Source organism: Argentina anserina, chromosome 3 (assembly GCF_933775445.1).
Source record: "Argentina anserina chromosome 3, drPotAnse1.1, whole genome shotgun sequence".
NCBI lineage: Eukaryota > Viridiplantae > Streptophyta > Magnoliopsida > Rosales > Rosaceae > Argentina > Argentina anserina.
The window spans coordinates 131271-155052 of NC_065874.1; the positions used below are offsets into that span (position 1 = coordinate 131271).

A 23782-nucleotide genomic window follows, 5' to 3' on the forward strand; every position below is an offset into this window, starting at 1 on the left:
GCTTCAAGTTACAATACGTAACACTCATTTTGCGTCAAGGCTTAGAAGAGAAATCATGGCACTCTTTATCAGTAATCTGGTATTACATGTAGTACAAATGTGTTCCTGACTACATCTCGCCATAACATCTGGCTCAGCTCCCTTCTATTCAAGGTAAAGTATATCATAGTAATGTCTAACACAGACCGTTTATTGAGCTACAAAGTTGAAGGCAAAACGAAATGATTTAACACAAAATTATCATAACCTGGAAGGTCTCACTCTCGCAACTGGCCTGCAATATGCAAATTTATTTATCACATAACCATTCATATGCAAGGATCAGATTTTTCACAAATGTAAATCAAAACTTAAAACACCACATAACATAACACCACATAACATAACATAACATAACATGTGAATTTCTTACATGAGCTCAAGTACCAAGGCAGATGCACCACCTCCGCCATTGCAGATACCACCAACCCCATACCTCCCATGTTTCTGCCTCAATACCTGCAAGACCATGACTCTGCAATTTAGACGCCCAAAAGTAACAACTGTCCGGAAGGAAGGAATAAGCTAGATGCACCTCAGGGAAATAAAAGAAAACGCGGATGCATAATTGCAGCTCTTTGAACTGTCAGGCTCAAACACAGGCACAAAAAGTGAAGCACACAAAAAACAAAGTCCCTAATAAATTACCCCTAATAAAGTAACCAAGATACGAGCTCCACTGCATCCCAATGGATGTCCCAAAGATACAGCTCCACCATGGGCATTAACTTTCTCCTGGATTCATCAGAAAGACAAATTAAGTGTATCTGCTCATACTGGACTGAAGGAAGCAAAGTGAAACAATAGCCGAAATAACTTGCTTGCTAATATGCGCATCATCATACAAAGTTCTTCATGAATACTTACAGGATTAAGGCCAAGGAGCTTTTGATTGGCAAGAGCCACCACCTGCAGAGATTAAAACAATTATATGCACCAAAAGCTTTATGATCAAAAAGTTTTATCAAAGAACAAAAACATGTATTCTTACAGCAAATGCCTCGTTTATCTCATAGTAATCAATCTGAGAAGCCTCCAAACCAGCATTTGAAATAGCCCTTGGTATTGCAAGGGCCGGAGCAGTTGTAAATAACTCAGGTGCCTGTCCAGTTAATATTGTCTCAGCAATTACACAATATAAAGTTCCATCTGACCATGGTAAATACTAAATACGAACAGAAATTTCACTACCTGAGCTGCATCAGCAAATCCCTTAATCTTAGCAATTACTTGTAACCCAAGTTCAAGTGCCTTCTTCCCACTCACTAGGACTAATGCAGCTGCACCATCACTGTCCAAGAGAAAAGCAGAAAACATCATGCACTGTTAAAAATGTGGCAGTAATATATATGAGACACCAATGGCCAATGGACATCAGAAGCAGAACCTTATTATAGAAGCGTTGCCAGCAGTAACTGAACCCCCACTCTTCTTAAAACTTGGTCGAAGCTTTCTCAATTTTGCAGAATCAAACTAGCAAGGTACAAATGAAAAGAATACATTGGCATTAACGATAAGGGCACTGGCTATGGTCAATTTTGTCAGCATCCAGACATAGCTGATATATTTTATCCATATCATGCAAATTCCAATCTGGAAACTAAAATTTCATGCTACTTTTTTGAAAGAATTTTTTATCATCTGTCAATTACCATGCCCATCCATTGTGCTTACCTGTTGTAAACCATCATCCTTGTCAACAATTGAGGAAGGCTTTCCTCTCCCCCCAGGAATTTCAACCTGTTTATGAAAATCAAGATTTACAGACACTCTATGATAAAGATTCTTCTGTTCATAAAAGAACTAAATCACACCGGAGCTATTTCCCATGCAAAGAGACCAGCATCTTGTGCAGCAATTCCACGCTCAAAACTTCGTATAGCATAATCATCCTGCAAAGAAACAAGGATGCAGAAACTTTATGCCACCAGCTACAATATTGAATTCAAGTAATTACACAAAAGAAAAACACGCATAAAATCATTATTGCCCAGGTGTCTCAGTTCAGTCAGTTGTCAAAGGAACCAAGTAGCATTTCTTACTCATGTATTAAATACAAAAACATGATGAGGGTATTAGTAAAGTAATGCAAAACTATTCAACTGCCACAGTTACAGGTGAAGTGGCACGAATACGTTTAATCGAGAGCTAGCCCCAGAGAAGTTTGTACCTGCTGTTCCCTGGATATGGAGTATTTATCAGCGCATAATTCTGCACAAACTCCCATTCCAAAGTCATTGTAAACATCCCACAAGCCATCCTTAAGCATGCCGTCAACAATATTATCATGTCCTAACCGTGATCCCTGTCTGTTTGCAAACTAGTGTTAAGAACATAGATTGGGGTTAAGAAGTAACAAATGTGTACAAAGCATGGAGAGATCGAGAGAGTGCGTTGTTCAAAATTGTATAATAGAAAAAAGAAGAAAGGGTAACCTGGCATTTGGTAGATACTTGGGAGCATTGGACATGCTTTCCATGCCACCAGCTACAACGATATCATTATGACCAAGCTGGATGGTTTGTGCAGCGATCATAGCGGCTGAGCATTCATTCAGAGTTTACTTAAGTAATGATAAAAACCAAAGAGGAGAAAGTGGAAATAGGGAGAGAGAGAGAGAGAGATACCTTTCATGCCGGACGAACAGACTTTGTTGATGGTGGTGCAGACGACGGAGTTGGGAATGCCGGCACCTAAAGCAGCCTGTCTGGCAGGAGCTTGGCCCAAATTGGCGCTAAGGACATTGCCAAAGAAGACCTCTTGGACAAGGGAGGGGTCCACACTTGCTCTCTTAAGAGCACCTGCAATTCACACACGCAAACAATCTCTCTATTTGAATGATTTGATTGATTGAGAATAAGAGTAATAATTAAGAGTGGGAGGGAGGAAAAGTTACAGTGAATGGCAATAGAGCCGAGGCGGGTTGCTGAGAGAGACGAGAGAGAAGCAAGGAAACCGCCCATGGGGGTACGAGCCACACCAACTATACATACATCTGTTTCAACAACACCCATCAACATCATATGATCGTGATTATGAAGAAAAGCAATTCCCAAGAAGAAAAGAGAAGCACTTGTTACCTCGTGGTTTAATAGAAGAAGAATCAGAAGAAGCCATCAGAGGACACTCGAGATCTCAAGCTAAGCTCGGAAGCTCGAGAGCAGCAGCAGCTATGAATCAAATTTCTCTCAACTTGTTTGTTTGTTTTGTTATATATAAGATGATGATGATGATGATAAAGGACTTGTCATCATCAATTCATTTTCGCAATTTGCAGATCATATCATTTACGCCGGGAACTGCAACACGCATCTCTCCCCGTCCCCATTTTGGATTTGGCCCGTCGGGGCCCACCCGACCCAATCTTTTTGAAACTCTCTTTTACAATTTTACCCCCCATTTGCCAGTAACTTGGCAACCAATTTCAGATTTGTCAAATTAAATTGCAAAAACTCTCAGGCTCAATCAGCAGTCAAATAGCTTAGCACAATAGTGATGCCTCTTGTCTTTCAGGGACAGAATAAACAGAGAAAACAAACTCTCAATTTCTACACCAAGACCTGTTTTACATGGCATATAGGGAGACTTTCAGAATGCAGCCAATCCCTCTTGTCAATGGAAAGTAGTAGGCCACACAAAATAACAACAAAGAAGAGACTGAAATGAACAACCATTCTCTTCTGATCCTACCGACAACACTCAGATTAGAGCACAAGCCTGAAGGTAAGGTTAATACGAGTGGCCTCTAATTTTGTCCGCTTAGGCACAGAGTGCAGCCAATCCCTTTGAGTATGACCTCTCATCACCAAGAGTGATGCATGCTTAAGCACAAACGAGTGCTGATCATCATGATTCCTCTTTAATCGCTTACTTGTACTTTCTTGATCATTTTTTCTCTCTTTCATGCATCCACAAGAACAATATAATTTCAGCATACATTTTGATACAATAAACTCAATGCAAGTCCAGTAATTGTCATTCAGTATGAAATAGAATCTTGTGGTGGGAGATGTACAATGTACTGCTACAAATTGTAATGCTGTGAGATATGTACTCATGTGCGTGCACGCCGCGTAAAACGCAACAAAGACGGAATAAGAAACTAGCTCTTCCTTGAGGAATGATAGAAATGGAGGAAACAATTAATTGACATGGATGGGACTATACCTTGAGATGCTTTAGTGGGTTTCTTCTTCAAGAAGAATTCCCTCTCACATCCGAAGGACAGGGACGCAATTTCTGGAGTTGAACCATACACCTTTTCATCATCAGAATGCCAAGCAACATAGTCATTACCACCTTTATACCTGTTCAAGAGCAAGCTATTGAATCTGCTCCCAGGAAGAGCTTTATGGACCTAAAAAGACAAATGATGGAATGAATAATAAGAGCAAGGAAGAAGGATTTGGAAACAACTCATACGCAACTGAAGTAAGCATTGCTAACTAGTACCGCTTCCAAGAGTTCCTTAAGAGGAGGGAGATCGTCCCATGAATAAGCATGAGGTTGGTACCCACTGTAAACCAATTGCGCTAGTCCTGGACTTGCAACATAACATGTATCTCTAGGCTGAAAACATAAATCAAAACCACTAGCTGGGTTCACAATTCAAACAATTTCTAGACTATATTCAGGCATATAGAATAGTAAACATTCAAATCGGATGGACCACTTTCTACCCAAATATTTGCAGAACAATACATCATTATGTGCATTAATCCGATCAAACCATTCACAGACAGCAAGGAAATGAACAATTCCCAAATCCCAACTAATAATCTCGAGTATACGAAGCAAACAAACAAACAAGAGAGAGAGAGAGACCTGGAGGCAGGAACGGCCGAAGACGCGAATAGTGGGTCTTGTCCAAGGAATCTGGGTGTTGAGGTAATCGAACCATTTCCAAGCCCGATCGAAGCTCATCAACCTCGGTATTAACACCACCTCACTTCCATTCCCCAGATCATGAGCTACCGTCGTTTGTTTCTTCGCCTTGTCATCACCATCATCATCATCATTCTCACTTTCCTTACAATTAGGGTTTCCCTTGCTCACCAACTTCCTCAGACTCATGGCTAAAACCAGAGCTCGAGTTGCGCGCCAAGCCACCCCGGCCTACATTTAAGCAGCTAAAAAGCTCATTGCATTTTGGGCCATACCTAAACCCATTGGGCCAATGTAAACACGGCTTTTTAAGCTGCTATTTGTGCGTGTACTGCAAACTAGTGCAAAGTTTACATTCAAATTTCAACACAGTAGTCATGTTATGCATCTCTGCAAACTGAAATTGCGATAATGAAGTTGATTCCAGACACAAAAGAACCAAAATCAGAGGCAGAAACAAAGAATGCAAACCCAACAGAGTATAATTTAGGATTCCAAATAACACAACAATATATACTACAGTTCAACATGCACAGCACATGACTTCAAACATTCAAACAATCTACTTCTCAAACTACAGTAAGCTACTTCCACAAACTCCTTGTTAGTCCAAGAGGAGTTGCATTGCACAATCACCGAACTACACAGGTTTATACCTAAGCCAACACTACCGTGAGTGAGCAACGGGCGCACCAGATAACTTGATTTTCAATTCTAATTCCCCAGACTCAACATCACATAGCCCCAACCAAACACTCTGCACCACCTCACCATCTACACAGGTTATGGTGCTTTCCCGAACCAGGCAGTTGTCGCTATCTGGGACAACCTTCCTCAATGTTGTCTCACCGGAAGAAGACACTTGTAATATCTGCCCCAATCTAGCAGCCGAGACTAATGGCTGAAGGCTCAGGTGAGCATGTCCCATCTTATCATCCGTCTTGAGGAAATCTTTATCAAACACTTCCTGTGGGGAAAAAACATAAAACACTTCTGTTATAATCCATGTAAACTTTAGAGGACAGCAGTTTCAAAGGTATTACCAATGACGTACTGCATAATTATACAGTGAAGGTATCTAGTATGTCAAGCAAATGATTAACAGAACTAGCCACACGCTTGACCTACATTTTTTTTTATAAGACGGCATTCAATTCAACCTCAACAAACAATGCTAAACATCTATGAGCCTTAATAAATTCCAGCAGGCTATGTTCAGACATCAAGTTCAAATTACCAACTTAGTGAACTGCTGTTGTACTAGTTCCTCTTTACTTCATATTACCAGGCTCATACAAATCTTAAGGTGAACAGTGTTATATATCAAGCTCAATGAAGAATGGCTACTCTACTTATACAATCAAATGCTTAACTTACCAGATTCAGAACTCCAGTGGGCTCTGTAGGATAGAAGGTTAGCTCTTCATTCCAAACAGGATTAAGGCAACTGTTGATAACCTTGGTTTTTGCCATCTGGAATAGCAAAAAATTAACTAATCAGTTTAAAATATTATTTAGGATAAGATAATCAACCTCATTTGTATAGTCACTAAAACATCCAATGTTGTAAGCACCTCTGCAGGTGCTTTCAAGAAACATCAAAATTGTAAATAAATAGGCCAAAACTGTGTACACCTAATGAAATATGAACTGCAGACAGCACAATAGTCTGATTGGGAACATATGTAGACTGCACAATCATAATTCTTGACAGATAGACATAGATCCAATCTGCAAGAATGTAGATCCAATCATAATTGTAAACGTAATCAATCTTAGTTCTCAGCAGAATTAAATGAAAGGCTGAGAGCATATAGTACAAATAATTGTTTCCTCTTAAAAGAGATGATCCGCAGAAAGCTAAAGAGTCTCATTTGCTTGTTCTAGATTCTCATTAAACATTTGAGAGTGACTCCAAAGGTTTCATTCCATTCAATATCTTTTTAGCTTTCATTTCCAACAAACATAAACACCAAGATGGTATAAAAGAAGGAAACAAGAAAGAGTTGGGAAGCAACACATGAAGGTAGTGCAATTCACATACAGGTGTGAAAACTAATTGACAGAAAGTGACCTGATTGCCCAACTTGACAACAACATAAGGATCGCTACTCTTGAAGTCCCGAATGACCAGTCGTTTGCCCTGCACAACTGTAACTTTGAGCAAGCCTAATGGATCTCCCATACTTGACTGCACAAGAAGCAGAGGAGAAACTGAATTGCTTAGCTCTCAGGCATTTAAAGAGAGAACACGCAACATGCACAACAAGTCACCTTGATTTGATTTTTGAGGACTCCGGTGCTCTCAGATGGCTGGCCTGCTTGCTTCCTTGTTCACCGTCAAATTGGATACCACTCCCCCGCCTGTGGGTCCGTCAGCTCATTTGATTTTGACCAAACCAGAGAGAGAGAGTATGGGCTGACTCTGACTACCCTACGGGCCTCATCATTTAGCCCGCGGACCCGAAAAGCCCGCGGAGGCCCGCAAGCCCGACGGGCTTTTACCCGGCCCGGCCCGCGAGAAAACCCGCCAAAGCCCGCTTCCGTGGGTAGAGGGCCGGGCTTAAATTAGAGGTGTGAAACCCGGCCCGCCAAAAGCCCGCCAAATAATAAAATATTATACATACATATTTTATTAGGTTTAAAATAAAACTATTGCATTATGAAGCAACTATATTAAAGAAACTTCTTGGGATCGATCGACACCAGTAGATATGATCAGTATATATATTTAGTGACCCTGTAAAAATTTCATCCAATTCGGAACTCGTTTGACCGTCGGAATTTCCGGTAAACCGAAAACAACACTAATATGTCATAAGAGAAGACCCATTACCAAAATGCGAACACAAAAAGTCGTTTGCATATCTGAAATCACCTAATTTTTGTCACCGATTATGTGTGGTCGCACCAAGGAAACCAATTTGGCAAAGCCCCGGTCAAAGAAGATTTTAATATGTCAAAACGCCTTTTTCTTTGTTAACCGTAGGTACGGACGGTCAAACAATATCCAAAACGGACGAAATTTTTACGGGTTCCCTAAATATATATACCAATCACATCTACTGGTGTCGATCGACCTTATTTCGAACTAGAGTTATTGATCGTCGAAGCGTCAACTAATGTATCATACCCTTTATATTAGGTTTATATTAAAACTAACGCATTATGAAGCAACTCTATGAAAGAAACTTGTCGGGATCGATCAACACCAGCCGATGTGATTGGTATATATATTTAGTGACCCTGTAAAAATTTCATCCAATTCGGACTTCGTTTGACCGTCGGAATTTTTGGTAAATCGAAAACACCACTATTATGCCCTAAGGGAGGACTTATTACAAATATGTGAATGCTGAAAGCCGTTTGCATATATGAAATCACCTAATTTTTGTTACCTATCGTGCGCGGTCGAACTGAATAAATCTATTTGGTAAAGCCTCAGTCAATGAGGTTTAAATATGTCAAAACGCCTCTTTTTTAGTTGACCGTTGATACGAACGGTCAAACCATGTCCAAAACGGATGAAATTTTTACGGGGTCCCTAAATATATATACCGATCACATCTACTGGTGTCGATCGACCATATTTTGAATTTGAGTTGTCGATCGCCGAAGTGTCCACTAATGTATTATAACCTTATATTAGGTTTATAATAAAACTATCACATTATGAAGCGACTATATGAAGGAAACTTCTCGGAATCGATCGACACCATCCGATGTGATCAATATATATATTTAATGATCATTTTAAAATTTCATGCAATTCGGACCTCGTTTAACCGTCAAAATTTCCGGTAAACAAAAAACAACACTAATATGCCCTAAGGGGAGACCAATTACCAAGATGTGAATATATAAATTTGTTTACATATTTGAAATCACCTAATTTTTATTACCTATCGTGCGCGGTCGAACTGAAGAAATCTATTTGGCAAAGTCCCGGTCAATGAGGTTTAAATATGTCAAAACGCCTCTTTTTTAGTTGACCGTTGGTACGAACGGTCAAACCATGTCCAAAACGGATGAAATTTTTACGGGGTCCCTAAATATATATACCGATCACATCTACTGGTGTCGATCGACCATATTTTGAATTTGAGTTGTCGATCGCCGAAGTGTCCACTAATGTATTATAACCTTATATTAGATTTATAATAAAACTATCACATTATGAAGCGACTATATGAAGGAAACTTATTGGAATCGATCGACATCATCCGATGTGATCAATATATATATCTAATGATCATTTTAAAATTTCATGCAATTCGGACCTCGTTTAACCGTCGGAATTTCCGGTAAACCAAAAACAACACTAACATGCCCTAAGGGAGGACCAATTACCAAGATGTGAATGTGAAAATTTGTTTACATATTTGAAATCACCTAATTTTTGTTACCTATCGTGCGTGGTCGAACTGAAGAAATCTATTTGACAAAGCCCCGGTCAATGAGATTTTATTATGTGAAAACGCCACTTTTTTTTGTTGACCGAAAATTCCGACGGTTAAACGAGGTCCGAATTGGATGAAATTTTTACACGGTCCCTAAATATATATACCAATCACATCTATTGGTGTCGATCGACCATATTTTGAATTTGAGTTGTCGATCGCCGAAGTGTCCACTAATGTATTATAACCTTATATTAGGTTTATAATAAAACTATCACATTATGAAGCGACTATATGAAGGAAACTTCTCGGAATCGATCGACACCATCCGATGTGATCAATATATATTTAATGATCATTTTAAAATTTCATGCAATTCGGACCTCGTTTAACCGTCGGAATTTCCGGTAAACCAAAAACAACACTAATATGCCCTAAGGGAGGACCAATTACCAAGATGTGAATGTGGAAATTTGTTTACATATTTAAAATCACCTAAATTTTGTTACCTATCGTGCGTGGTCGAACTGAAGAAATCTATTTGACAAAGCCCCGGTCAATGAGATTTTATTATGTGAAAACGCCACTTTTTTTTGTTGACTGAAAATTTCGACGGTTAAACGAGGTCCGAATTGGATGAAATTTTTACACGGTCCCTAAATATATATATCAATCACATCTATTGGTGTCGATCGATAATATTTCGAAACCAGAATTTATTTGTGACTTTTGTTTTAGAATGTTTTATAACAATTCTTTTATTGTTTCAAACCCTTAAATTAGAGTATTATATTATTTTTCTAATACAAGCCCGTAAGGCCCGGCCCGTAAAAGCCCGCAAGGCCCGGCCCGCAAAAGCCCGCAAGGCCCGCCTTAGGTGGGCGGGCTTGGATCTTCGTATTTTTAAAAATACCCGGCCCGGCCCGGCCCGCCACTTATTTAAATTTATTAAGGCCCGGCCCGGCCCGTTGACGAGCCCTAACCCTACCCATGGAGCGAGGAATATAGTTTTTATTATTATTATTCATAGAAAACGCGTGTGCTACCGTTCCGAGACCTCGAGATATTTTTTTTTTTTTTTTGAAATGTGAACTCGAGATATTATCCGTATGGGCTGTCTTGAGTTCGAATACCGTTCCGAGAACTCGGATTCGAACTCAAGACAAGATATTATTAGAACTATCAGTATCATAGTTCTCGTGCGACGCACGATGCATCACACCAACTACTTATTAATATAACAAAAAATCAAAAGTCATTTGTAATTTTTCTTCTTAGAATATAATTATTTATGTAATTGTGTTTAATACAAAATAATATTTGTGAGATGCTGGTTGTATAAAAGATTATCTTTTATAATTTTAACTCTCATTAATATGTTTTATTTTGGTAAATTACATTTTTACATAAATAATATAAAAAAGTTTAATTTTTTAATAAAGTTATTAACACTAAAATCAGACTTCCAATTATAATAGTAGAGATTCGCTTCAAATCGTCCATCTACTTGCAACATAATATAGGAGATAATATTATCATTTTAACCTCTCAACCAACCAATGAACCAAAGTTTGAGACTTTGAATCGATGTATGACCACGTTTGTTAAACATCACACGTTTTCCTCAAACTCATCGAGATCACACGGTCGCAACATTTTATCCTCCTGACTACTAAATGACACCTCTGGATCAGGAATTCTGCTGCATAAGCACTCAAGCATACTAGATTTTCTATTTTATTTTTTCTTTGTGAGAAGGAACCATTAAACATTACAAACATGGACAGTGTATTATTCATTCAGTCAAGGTTCAAGCGTTCAACATCCACAATCCCACGTGCCATCCAAATCTTAGCCCGGATCTACCTTTAACATTAAACATTACATCCTCAATATAATAGGATACCTTGACCTCTAAACCAACATGGATGGTCAAATTAATCAAAACATTATTCCCACACCCAACTCGGGCAGAGCATACAATTGGCCAACACATCTTAACTACAGGCCGAGTGAGTGCAATTATTTAGATCCAAAAACCCACTTAATCATGATTCAAAAGAATAGTAAATCAAACTCAGAGCTAATCAAATGTAGTGTTCTCATCGAGACACTAGAATTCAGACAGAGCATATGATTATTTCCCACGTATAACTGTACATGTGAGCCACTCAAGCTACATTATCATCTTTGACTACGGCCCATCAATCATACGTCAAAACCTATCATCTATCACTAGAGGTACATTGTCACTTGCAAAATGGACGCCCCAATATTGTTGCACACGCACTAACATCTTCTACCTAGAGTGGGATGCCTACTGCTATTTTTACATTCTACAGACTCCTCCTTACCCTTCTTCAATGTCTTTCATCCTCCTCTGTTGTCACAAGTCTGCACAAAACAAAAGTGGCCGAACCACTTATCATACTCCCTTTGAAGCTCGTTTCCCTACCCGCAGTGTAAAATTGCTCTGCGTCCAGGAAACACAAGTCAAGTTAAAAACTAAAAAACCAAAAACTAAACTTCATATTTTGTAAGTAAGGCTACAGTGCGTACAAGAGGCTCATCATCAGAAAGTTCAAGTTCCCCAGCATCATCAGGACTTGAGGGCTCTACATGTAGATGGGATTTCTTCAGTTTTGTACGGCCACCACGGACATCGCCTTTTTCTCGACTCCCTTCAGAATCTGACGACTCTTCCTCATTACCCTCTCTTGAGACGGATTTATTTACTTCATCTGTTTCTTTCTCCTCTGAAGGAAGCTTCTCGTCAACAATATTTTGAGCATCTTGTCCAATGCCGTCCATATCTTCAGCAGGCCTCCCTTCAGAATCAGGCATCTCTTCATCGGAGTCCTCAATATTTGGATTAGGACTTTCTGCGTCTTCCAGCAGATTTCCTTTGGTAGCAGACTTCACTTCCTTATCAGAGTTCACCTCATCTGACACATTCACATCCTTTCTTTCAGCACCTCCTGAACTAACTGCAAACCACACCAATGACAATTCAGCAGCCAAGTTTATAAACTTGTGTGATATTTTAGCAGCCAAGCTTGGCTGAGGACCTGACATGCATCAGCCGTGCAAGAAACCTTACCTGAGTTCATTTCATCCACTTTCGAGACCAAATTAGGCTCAGCATTCGACACATCAGAACTCTCCCTTTCCCTACTTCCCCACTGTTTTCTTTTTAATCCACCCTTTTTCCCGTCCAAAATTTTACTCGGTGTTCTCTTCCCTTTAACTCTGGAAAACCAAGACCAATCCATTCAGAAGTTCCACTGGTAAGTTAAAAAGCAAAAAAAAAAAAAAGGAAAAATCTGCCAAGCACAAACAGTGAGTATTTCACTCACGATTTAGTCGATTTCTTGCTCTTACGAGAACTACCCGTACTTCTACTTTTTTGACCAGGAGACCTATAAAAGATTAAAGGAATGTAAGGACATGAAGATAGAATGGCAATAAAAAGAAGGCGTTTTCCGGCTACTGCCCATTAAAACTCTGTATATGCACAAGCACATATTATCCCTTTTAGATTTTTTGGAAACCTTCTAAAGATGCTGATATCAGAAATGTGAAACTTACACTTCTTTTGAAGCGGATTTCTTTGAAGAATTTGACTTCTGTAGATGACAAAAAATGTGTTATGCGTCAGAAGTATGCCAACACTAATTGCTTTAATGGAAACGGTAATAAATGGGAGCACTAGAGGACATATTTACAACAACAAAAAGTTTGACCTTTGAGGGCTTGCGACCATTGTCAACGAGCTCCCACTTTTCTTTTTCTAGCCGAAGAACTTCTACATCACCATCCGCATAAAGTACCTTCCATCAATGATGAAAATTTTATCATAATGTACTGTACATTGTGTAATTTAGTCTATTGGAGAACATAAGAGCAAGAAGTGGTAACTTACTACATGCTTTTTCTTTAGAGTATCATAAGACTTTACAGTCCCTTCATAAAATCTGCAGGTGTTCCAGTGAAATAAATCAACAGTACTCTTGTGCTTACTTACGTGATATTTGACAATCAAATTGTTGCAACTACTAGTAAAACTGACGAGAATAGTTTTTTGCATATAAAAGTAAAGCCTCTTTCTGTATTATTTGTCATTATATGATCACTCACTTCCTATCCATAGGCCACCAAACTTTGATTCTGCAACCAATCATGTCTTCCATATCTTTTCCACCTTCCTTGAATTTGGACTACGGAAAGAATGAAAAAGGCATCAGGTAAAAAAATTGACATAAAACAAAGAAGCTCATCCAGTTGATGAGGTCACCACTAATTTGTTTGTTTATTAGTTTGATTCTTTTGTTCACTACATAAGGAATTGTCAAGGGTCTGAATCAACTCACCCTCATGGATCCTGACATGCTCTCTTTTTTCCGCTTCTTGATGAGTCCTGAGGGAGACTGGTTCTCGCTATTTGGATGATTTTTACCAGCCTCAAGCATTTCAGGCTCCTGAAATACAAGGGAGATAAGTATATTATCATGCTGACAGGTGACAGCTAACAGAACATTGAGGGTACGTGGCTTTCAGAAAAAAAAAAAGTGATCCTAAGATATTCAAAATCAGGAGAGCTCACTTCGTGGTCACTGTCTTCTCCTACTCCATTTTCTTCTTCATCAAGTACAGGATCTGAAGCCCTGCCTTTGCGTTTTGATGAAGAGGTAGCATTCTTCCGGATGCACGATACCAAAAGAGCTGACTCGGTGGTTTCACCCAATTTTCTCTGCATAGACAGTTTATCATTACAGTAAAAAATTTGGGATAGGTCTCAGAAGTAATGACAATTTATTGAGATGATGAAATGCTTACATTGCGTGAAACATCCAGTGAGGCACTTAAAGGAGACTTTGAAGTACTTCTGGGTTGAGTTTTGGAAGACCTCCTCCGTTTAGGTACTGGAACAGAAGCTTCATCAGAAGCTTTTCTTTTGCTGTCCTTATGATGCTTTGTATCTGTTCTTGATTTCTTGCTTGGCAAATTTTCATGACCATTACTTAATTCAAACTTACTTGACTCTCCCAAGTTATCCAAATTAATCTCCCGGACCATATTTAAGATATCAACATCATTCTCAGCCTTCTCTGGATTAGCAGATGAAACCTTGTTCTTTTTCTCCTTTTTAGCCTTGTTCTTCTGAGACTTCAGGTGCTTCATTATTTTCCCCAAAGGCACTTCATTTCCATCTTTTTCCCCATCAATCAGCACTTCATCCTCAGCAATTACGGAGGTTTCCTGTAGTGACGAACGAAGCAGGCATAAGTTAATAAAGAAGTAAAGATCAATGGGTAACTAAATATTATAGTGTATATAAGAGAACAAAGTACTAAAGATCAACTGGAAACAAAATATTATAGATATAAGTGTCATTCAGCAGGATAACATACCGTTTCAGTAGTGTCTAACTTGAGAGATTCAAAGTGAGCCAGCACACTGTCATCAGCCAGCCACGTTTGTGCTTCACCAGCCTATCAAACACATGGAGAACATAGTTACATATAGAAGAAACTGAGGGTACTTCACAATTACATGTCACATCCAGAAAGATAGAGAGATAATATGCCATACCACAGAGGCTTCTCCTTCCTTTTTCTCATGCAGTTTATACAGAAAAGAAGGCAAAGGAACAGATGTAGTTAGAACTTGTAAATTAATCTCCTTCGGGACTAAGCGCTTGGTAATTGATAGCCCGAGGTCACAAATAGCATGTGAATTCTGCAAGATCAAATAATTACACATGTAAGCTTAAAGTGGGAGTTGTGGATGACTTTATATGCCTAAAGTTGTGGATGACTTTATACTTTATATGCCTATGCAGCAGTATAAAAGAAAACGATATGAACAAGAGTTATTCTGTACTCAACCTTTGACTTCAATGCATCATATATATCTTCTGACAACTTGATACTGTGAAAGATAGAAACTATAGCAGAAAGGTCTTCCTTTTCAACATTGATAGTTGATTCAGATTTAACATCTTCATCTCTATGCAGCAGCATAGACAGAAATAAGTGCAATTGCCTGAAATATATTGACGACAACAAGTTCAGTAAAACTGAGCAATACAAATGCCATAGATCATTCAGAATTAATAACAAGTGGATCCAAATTCTTCACTCTGGTGTGGCTTGATCAGTCAAGCTCCAAATTCTTTGACAGTGTTTATGTATGAAAAATTATCAAAACCAACATGCACAAGCTAGGCAAGTAATTCAAATTTAGCCTTTAAAGAATGAAAGAAAGCTACTTCAAATAAAATGGTTTCAGCTCCAAACATTTGGCCTGGTGGCATAAGTTCTCTTTCTGTAAGTGGGAAGTGACTGAGTCCAACTCACAGACAAGTCTGTTGTTGCGTAAGTAAAACTAAAGGAAATGGTAAATTTGATTTGATTGAGATGAAATAGAGTACCTGTATATGGGTTCAAAAGCTTTGACATCATCCTTGAATTCATCAATATTAGGGCAACAATGATGAGCAAGCGCATGGACCAAGTATGGGAGGATATACTCCGGATATGCAGTTAATGAATTAACATCAGATTGTATGGAGAGATGTCGAGCCTTCGTTTGGTGATACATTTGAATAATGTCAGCTATATTCTGTTTCTCCTGCCGTTTCAAGCAAATCAAAATTTCAGCCAATAAGAGCAAATAGATTATTGTCCTCGATAAAACATTCGTTTCTTTTGCAATATTAGATCAGAACAAACTAGTTCGGGTACCTCTTGAAATTCTGCTGACTTCAACTCAAATATGTTGAAAAAGAATGCACATGAATATTTTGCATCCAAAAGCCGGTCCTTTATGTATTGATGAACTTTGTTAAGGAATACTCTCCTTGCTTGAGGGAAGCTAATCTAGAATGACCAGAAAGACAAATACATCAAGACGAAGACAAGTAGCTGTTACATGAACATGAAGATAACAAACTTCAAATAAAAGGTAATTATGTAGAAGTTAAAAGAAGAGCACAAGAAAACAAAAACGAGAATATCAAGATAGAAAAAATCTTGGAAGACGTGGGGCCCACCTCTGAAACCTTCAAAGTTAGGTGGAACACATCAACAGGTATCTTATGATTCCAGTGCTTTGACAGACGGAGAACAGCCTTTGCAGCAGCAAGCCTTAAATGTGACTTGTCAATTGAGCTGTACATCAAAAGGACTCAACAGTGATTAAGTCTCACAATACAAGGTATAACTGAAGCAAAATGATTTAAAAAAACTTGCAAGATATTTAATTACCTTGATTCCATGTCTTTGGATATTTCTCCACAAGAAAGCATGTTTCTTAAGATTTCCAACAGATCATCAATGCCAGGGCGAACCTGAGCATCTTTGACAGGCAAGTAGCTTTTCACTAATGTCTTAATTCCATATATCTACAGCTCCAATTAGAAAAATATTAAAATAAATAATGATAATAATAATCATAATATATGAAGGGAGTTCTCAGAAAAGTGTTACATTAATAAGTACAGCTAGATTATAATATTAATTAGAAAGATACACGGGTGTGCGAATAGAGAAAAAAAGGTGGTGCTTAATTGAAATCCCGAACAAAGGACCAATTATTGTTTTTATTTCCTTAAGAAACATGAATAGAAATAAGAACATGAGCTCATATTTCTATGGTAATTATAAGAATATAACCATCTCAACATTGACCAACCTTTAAGGCACAAAGCTCACTTTTGTTATCCCACGATGCCTTCTTATTATCACCTGGTTTCTGAGAGTTAAGCAGCCATATATAAGACTACAAATTATCTGATGCCATAACCCCAAAAAAAAAACAAACAAAAAATCAAAATCAAAACGCAATAAGTTTAAAAGACTTACATCATTATTTTTTAGAATATTCTCTATTATAAACTTTTGAATTTCACTTTCTCTAGTTTCGAAGACTGGCATAGCAGTCTCTGCTATACACCCCAAGGATTGTAGAACCGCAGGCAAATGTGTCTTCTCCTCCAGCATATCCACAAGCCTCTGCAATTCTAGAAACATTAACATCCAACTGCTAACATAATGCAAAAGTTCTACGAAATTACAAATCAAGGTGATAATTGATCCATAAAGTAATTATAATCGTAAACCTTGTATAAAACAGAAAGTGACTTAAGCCCATCATCCTTTGTTATTGCTGCCAAGGCATGTACAGCATATTTTGCCTGTCTTCTACTGCCCTCCAAACACAACCTCTCCAATATAAGATCTATCGAACTGCAAGTGAAGAATGAACTATATGAGCAATATATAAAGAGGAATGGTCTAATAATTTACAGAATACACAATTTGAACCTTGATAGCGCCGCAAGGTTTTCTCGGATGGTACCACCAGCCTTTGCTAAGACATTTAAAACTCCTTCTTTTATAGCTTCATCATCATCTTTGAGTAAATTTACCAGTTCCTCTTCTGTACCACTGAGTAGCAATGGACTAAAGCGAGCAAGAATCTGGAAATAAAACCAAGGAGAATTTGAAACAGGCGCTTGAAATACTCTAAATCATTCGCATACGAATAACTATGTAATAAAAAACCGCAAGCTGCTCTAACTATATGAGGCCACACAAACATAGTAAAACTTTCCAACTCAAATTATTACATAAAGATTCGTAGGAAGCAGAAGTGGAAAGTAAGAAACTACTGAGAACAAATGGGAAGGAGATAGTGATGCAACTAACATAAAGTGATTAAAAGCAGCAGATGATATCAAACTACTGAGACAAAACATTTTACAGGTTCATCAATAGAAGAGAAGGAATATGTGTTATTACCACCAAAATATTCATACAAGATAGGTTATATTGTATATCTGCAGAAGATCTGTGCGCGGCAACCTCCAGTAGAATTTCCTTCACATGCTCCTTGTTGAACAGAAGATAAGAACATTTTACAGAGAGAGTACTGAGAAATTCATATAGTCGATGTTTTTCACCCAATATCTTAAGCAACTCATCCTGCAAGAACAAAATGCATTAATGTCATTTTAAGTATGATGTAACATGTGGTTTTCATGTACATATCGAGAAAGGTGGGAGCAAATTTGGGTCAGCCAATTAAATCTGATACTATGCTCCTAACTTCAAGTTTAAAAAGATTGGCTGCACATCGTTGAAATAACAAGTTGAAGATAGACATGCACACAGAAATGTGGCATAACGATAAATTTAAGGTAGTGCAAGCATTACTAAAATTGTGTGCGTCTGTTGGAAGTGGGGAAGGGTAAAAGGTCAGACCAAGAGCTGTTAAATTGGTGCCATAGCAGTAAGTATGGCATGAAGCCTTTGACTTCCGAACCCAACAAGTAATTGCTAGTGTATTGGTAGAGAGTACAGATGCTGAACTAACTCTTGTGCACCTAAACCATTTTCACCACTTTTTACATCTAATGATATGATAAAATTATCAAATCAATGAATATGTTAGATCTTACCCGCGAAGTTCGGGCTTGATCGAAGCTAGTATCTGGATCAACAAGGTTCGATAAAATCTTCCAGATGTTAGAATCCTTCAATTGATCAAGGTACTGAAAATTTTCCTCAGCCTTTGCAGGGTCAGCAAACGAGCGCGCCATTAAGCGAAAACAAAACAGAATCTTTTTTTGGATCTCAGGAGCATCACCTTCCTGTAATTGAGATCAGTCACTATACTTGGAATATCATTTATGATGTTTCAAACTTACTAGCCTCCCAACATTTGCTTACCGGATGCACCTGCCTCAGTGACATATACTTCTGCATCTCTTGTAGTAACCTGCAATTAATCCAAGAGGAAATTCCCTGAAAATCAGTGCACAATTCAGCAAATACCAAGATTGGAAAGGTGAAAGGCTTACTGCCAGTCATAGCCTGGGGTCAAAGCCAAGCAAGAACAGTGTACCTTTGCTTCTGCTCCAGAATCTTCTCAAGTGCCTTCACCTCAACTTTATCAAATACTGAGAAGACCCTCACCCAATGTTTAACTTTATCTTTGATAGAGAAATCAGTTGGGAACAAAGACTCACACATAACAATTTCAATTGTATCTGATCTGCAAAAATTAGAAGCACACAAATTAGACCTAACAAGTAGCGCACATGTAAGTGTTAAAAGCTACTATGAAAAAAAAAAACCATTTTTTCTGATATTCATTATTTAATTGAATGTAGCAATTAAACCTACAATTCTAGTGCACATCATCTGAATCAAGCTGTTTATTATAAGCATGAATGACTTGTCATTCATGTTCGTGTATAACAAGAAAAAGTAAAAGTTAAGAAACAGTGATTGTCAATATACTGTATCCTTACGGACTGAAAATTCTTGGAGGGTTACCTGAAATCTTTGTCGTAGAAACATCTCAGAATCTTCCCAGGAATCCACTCAAACTCACTGGATATGGTTGAGCCATTGGAGCACTTTGCGCAATAAACCCTGTATATCTCAGCTAGCCTCTCCATAGTATACTTTTTAACCAGTACCTGAAATTTGGAGAGACAAAATGGTGTATTATAACAATATAGTAAAAACCATATGAAAATAAAAGGAGACAGAACAAGGAGAAGCATATATACAGATTTATCTCGAAGGCGCTCGGCAACAAGTTTTATAGTTTCTAGTGGAATGGAAGTTAGGTCCTGACATGCCACATCATAAATTACTGCAACAACTTGCTTGCGAACTTTCTCTTCGAAGTCCAACAGCCGGTCACACAGGGCAGCTAAAAAATTGTTCAAGCAACTAATCAGCATATCTCAGACAACCATGAATATTTAAGAGAAAAAAAGGAGAAAATAAATGCACTTACAGATTATTTCGGGAGCTTCATCTCTGGAAAGATTTGACAGCATGCAGCTCTTAACATGTCCAAGGACTGACATTCTAACCTCAACAACTCTGTCAGTCAACCTCTTCAAAAATTCTGAAAAGATTGGCTGAAATGGTTCAGAAATGGTAGAGCCTGCCAGTGAAAATAAATCTCCCACTAAGTTAACTGCTTTTAAACGAGTGTCCAGCTGATCAGTCTGCACGTTGAAAATCAAAACTGAGCAATTTTATTTATCAAATAACAACAATATACGTGTCCACAGCATAAAAATCAAATGTGTTTGTGATGATTTTTTAATTTTAACTTTTAAAAGAGCACAACAAATATATCCATGTTCCATTCAAATTTTAGAGACAACAAGTCAGAAAAGAAACAATTATTTACCATCATTAGTGACATTTACCATTGTTCCACAATTAATACCCAATATCGATATTCACCAAACGCCATATAACCAGAGTAGAGCTAAAATTTGTGACAGTGAATCAGTAATTACCAGCAGTTCTCCAGTTAGGTAAGGGACAACTGCTGACAAAATTTGGGGAGCAGACAGATACACATCATAGATGACTTCATGGTAATCGATCTGATGATTGGTTGACTTACTGTCCCCGGACATTGATGATAAAAGGAACTGTTTGATGCCGGATTCAAGCTTTCCTGCGCACTGTTCTATAACATTCATAGCAAGTTTCCTAGCAGCCACAGTGATATCCTAGTAATTGAATTCCACAAAATCAGCCAAAAAGAAATGTGGCAGCAAACTAAAAATATTGACAGACATTCAGTGTGCCCTGAGGATTCTAGACAGCATGAAAAGGAATTGAAAGGAAGGCTCTTACACTTCTATTACGACCTAATGCAGACAAGATGGCAAATAGAAGATCCTCTTGGACATCCTCGCTCTCTTCTAAGAGAACAATCATGATTGTTTGCATTGCAGACAGTACAGTTTCTTGGTGATCATCTCTGTGTGTGGAAGAATTTCGAGACATTAATTATTAATGCTTAAAATGAAAACAAAAGAGCTGGTAACACCAGGTGAGCATCTCCATCCATGAAATTTTAGCAAACAGCTACTATTTATAGGTTATCTAATAGCCACACTGTTTAGATGAACTGAACATGTCATTATATGAGAAAGATCAAACCCTTAATCAAGTTTATTGTCTGATGTGAAATGGTAGGAATACAGACCAGCTTCAAGAGATAACAACAGGCTTTTGGATATATTATGAGATACTTTCTGTACAGAAACAAGACTCCTTTTTTTTTAATAAAGAAACAAGACTAATAAGAGAAAATACACAGGATTGGATTGAAAATCATCAGATTCGGAAAGCAATTCCTAAAACTCAGAAAAAAGTTGTTGAGAAAACTAACCTGGCAACAGTGAAAAACGTATTGAACATTTCAGTCACCAAATCATCGCATTCGAGGTCCAGCATTACAACACATGACCTATATTTTGCAAGAGTCTCCAAGATGAGAACTCTCCTACTAAATGATGGACCACTTGTATCTTTCAGTCCACTAAAAGTGCTGACAATCAAGTGAAAAACATCCTGCAAAAATATAAAGAACAATCAGGCGGGAAATACCATAGCATGTAGATAAAGAGAATAAGAAAAGGAAACAAAAGGTCAGTATGTCGTTTACTCAGTTGCCTTAAAAGAAACGCACCTTTAGCACATCATCACTATAAGGAGCTTCTGGTGCAGTTATCCGGGTTATCTCACAAATACATGTTGCAACGAGAAGCTTGACATCTCTATCTTGATGCTTCAACAATTCTGGTTTGACTATTGCATCAAGTAAGAGCTGCATGGACTCTAAGGTAGATGCAGGAGGTGACTGATCCAACTCAGATAGACATGACGCAGCTTGCTGCAAATTAGAAAACGATAATTACAAATAGTACTTAAGTAATCATTAATGAAGCCCAACTTCACTTAGTAAGTGCACCAGGTTCATAAAAGCAACCAGACTAGTTGATAGGAAAAAGAACATCGCCTCCTCTATTCTGATACGGATTATGGAAACCAGTTGACACTTGACAGACAAAATCGAGGTCCCTCAAATATCAAGCCTGACAGAACCTAATTACCATATCTAAATCCAACAGGATGAGAATTTGCTGGCTTTGGGTGTTACTATCATGTTGTTAATGTCTAGCTATTAGCAACGTAATTCAGGATAAACCTGACTGAAGCCATCTGGGACCTGAACTTATATACAGTGTTTCCCTAAATCAATAAGTAGCTGGGGGGTTGAAATTGGGCACTAAACAAAAAAAAAGGTCAGCTTCAATTATAAAACCCTAAAAGGAACCCTAATTCTAGTACCGAGGTTAGTTAGCGGAGGGTGGGAATAGCAGTTAGGAGAGAAAAAAGCATGCATAGGTGGAAATCTGTAAAACAAAGGAGAGGGCAGAAAGTAAAGGGGTTTGAAGAAGCGATACGAGAAATTGGTTGGTTGTGAATTAAGTAAGTAAAGAAAGAAAGAGGGAATGAATGCCTTGAGGAGCTTGACGAGGGCGTCCTTTGAGGAATGAGAGGAAGCGCCGAGCTTGGATCCCACCTCCTTGAGCTGCTGTTCCACCTTTTCCCCCATTTTTGTTGTTGTTGTTGATGATTTCTTCACGCCGCTGCTTCTTCTCTCATGGAGACCAGATTCAGACAACAAACACTGCTCTTCTCTTCTCTTCTCTTCTCTTCTTCTTTTTGTTCCTCTCCTCTCCTCTCCTCTCCTTGGCTGTGAGTCTGCGGGTGCCTCAAATCTCAGGGGGGGAGGTTGGGTTGGGTTGGGTTGGGTTTTCGAACAATGCTGCGAAATGAGCTCAAATGTGAGTGAAATCTCGATATAAATTGTGTATGCTGCAAACAAACTTTCCTTCTCTACCCCTGCGGGTTTTGGTTATTTGTCGGTCATGCCCCCGTGGACCACAGCCAGATTAACCATATCTCGATATGCCCTTCGCTTGTTTTAGATCTAGGATGTACAACAGATTCAAACTCCGTAAACACGAGTCACAACTCATCACCGCTCTCTACGTGCATCTTCATCTTTATGTATCAACTTTACTCCTGTTGTGATTCGATTGTTGATGTTAGGATTGAGAAAAGATATGGGGATGCTATTGCTTTGTTTGACAACATCGATCTCCAGTAGCGAAATTAAATTTGATAGTTTCCTTGTTGCTACTGGTGTGACTTTCGATGTTGATTCAATTGCCGTGGCACCGTTTGGTAGTTCGGAAAAATGGACTTACCTATCATTGATGCACCAATTACTTTCGAGGGCGGGCGCTTCGAATGGAAAAATATGCCTCTGCTTGGCAAAAGAAAGTTCCTATATTGGCTGGGAATCTGCATGCATGGTTGAATGCTAATATTCGTGGCTTGCCTCTTGCTGCTCGACTTGAGATCAGTTACATTCTGAATGCAGACACCATGTTTAAAGATCATGGGCATTGTGCATTCCCCACTTTACAGTACCTGATGCCACATATGGTTTCTTCATTCATCACACTATCATGTTTCCGGAACACCCTCCCCTACCAATGACTTGCAAGACAATGGCTTCATTGGGCAATTTCAATTCCGCTTCTAGGCCTATTTGCT

The 23782-nt window shown here is 38.4% G+C and overlaps 4 protein-coding genes across 4 annotated transcripts; all 4 read right to left on the reverse strand.

Annotated features, from left to right (window-relative positions):
- Positions 1 to 41: 41 nt before the first annotated feature.
- Positions 42 to 3386, reverse strand: LOC126789469 (acetyl-CoA acetyltransferase, cytosolic 1). The gene is made up of 14 exons (XM_050515620.1): positions 3120 to 3386; positions 2936 to 3034; positions 2667 to 2840; positions 2475 to 2580; positions 2210 to 2348; positions 1854 to 1931; positions 1714 to 1779; positions 1427 to 1512; positions 1231 to 1330; positions 1031 to 1141; positions 907 to 948; positions 688 to 774; positions 413 to 498; positions 42 to 274 (listed from the first exon to the last, which is right to left on the reverse strand). The coding sequence occupies exons 1-14, from the start codon at positions 3154 to 3156 to the stop codon at positions 241 to 243; spliced, it is 1245 nt and encodes a 414-aa protein (XP_050371577.1). The 5' UTR covers positions 3157 to 3386; the 3' UTR covers positions 42 to 240.
- A 146-nt stretch (positions 3387 to 3532) lies between these two features.
- On the reverse strand, positions 3533 to 5238 carry LOC126789470 (DNA oxidative demethylase ALKBH2). Its single transcript, XM_050515621.1, has 4 exons — positions 4864 to 5238; positions 4492 to 4608; positions 4207 to 4396; positions 3533 to 3937 (listed from the first exon to the last, which is right to left on the reverse strand). Exons 1-4 carry the CDS (start codon positions 5110 to 5112, stop codon positions 3744 to 3746), a joined length of 750 nt encoding a protein of 249 aa, XP_050371578.1. The 5' UTR covers positions 5113 to 5238; the 3' UTR covers positions 3533 to 3743.
- A 147-nt stretch (positions 5239 to 5385) lies between these two features.
- On the reverse strand, positions 5386 to 7345 carry LOC126789471 (protein C2-DOMAIN ABA-RELATED 11). Its single transcript, XM_050515624.1, has 4 exons — positions 7198 to 7345; positions 6998 to 7114; positions 6301 to 6396; positions 5386 to 5890 (listed from the first exon to the last, which is right to left on the reverse strand). Exons 2-4 carry the CDS (start codon positions 7106 to 7108, stop codon positions 5591 to 5593), a joined length of 507 nt encoding a protein of 168 aa, XP_050371581.1. The 5' UTR covers positions 7109 to 7114; positions 7198 to 7345; the 3' UTR covers positions 5386 to 5590.
- A 4042-nt stretch (positions 7346 to 11387) lies between these two features.
- On the reverse strand, positions 11388 to 22967 carry LOC126785944 (sister chromatid cohesion protein PDS5 homolog A). The gene is made up of 34 exons (XM_050511626.1): positions 22677 to 22967; positions 21843 to 22046; positions 21543 to 21724; positions 21002 to 21128; positions 20656 to 20874; positions 20139 to 20355; positions 19906 to 20051; positions 19667 to 19812; positions 19233 to 19382; positions 19058 to 19106; positions 18787 to 18978; positions 18128 to 18310; positions 17651 to 17805; positions 17446 to 17572; positions 17189 to 17338; positions 17019 to 17078; positions 16592 to 16728; positions 16378 to 16495; positions 16070 to 16204; positions 15757 to 15956; positions 15212 to 15368; positions 14916 to 15062; positions 14735 to 14815; positions 14160 to 14582; positions 13927 to 14073; positions 13694 to 13801; positions 13461 to 13540; positions 13246 to 13297; positions 13067 to 13153; positions 12912 to 12949; positions 12680 to 12742; positions 12424 to 12572; positions 11883 to 12310; positions 11388 to 11796 (listed from the first exon to the last, which is right to left on the reverse strand). Exons 1-34 carry the CDS (start codon positions 22770 to 22772, stop codon positions 11749 to 11751), a joined length of 5001 nt encoding a protein of 1666 aa, XP_050367583.1. The 5' UTR covers positions 22773 to 22967; the 3' UTR covers positions 11388 to 11748.
- Between the last annotated feature and the right edge of the window lie 815 nt (positions 22968 to 23782).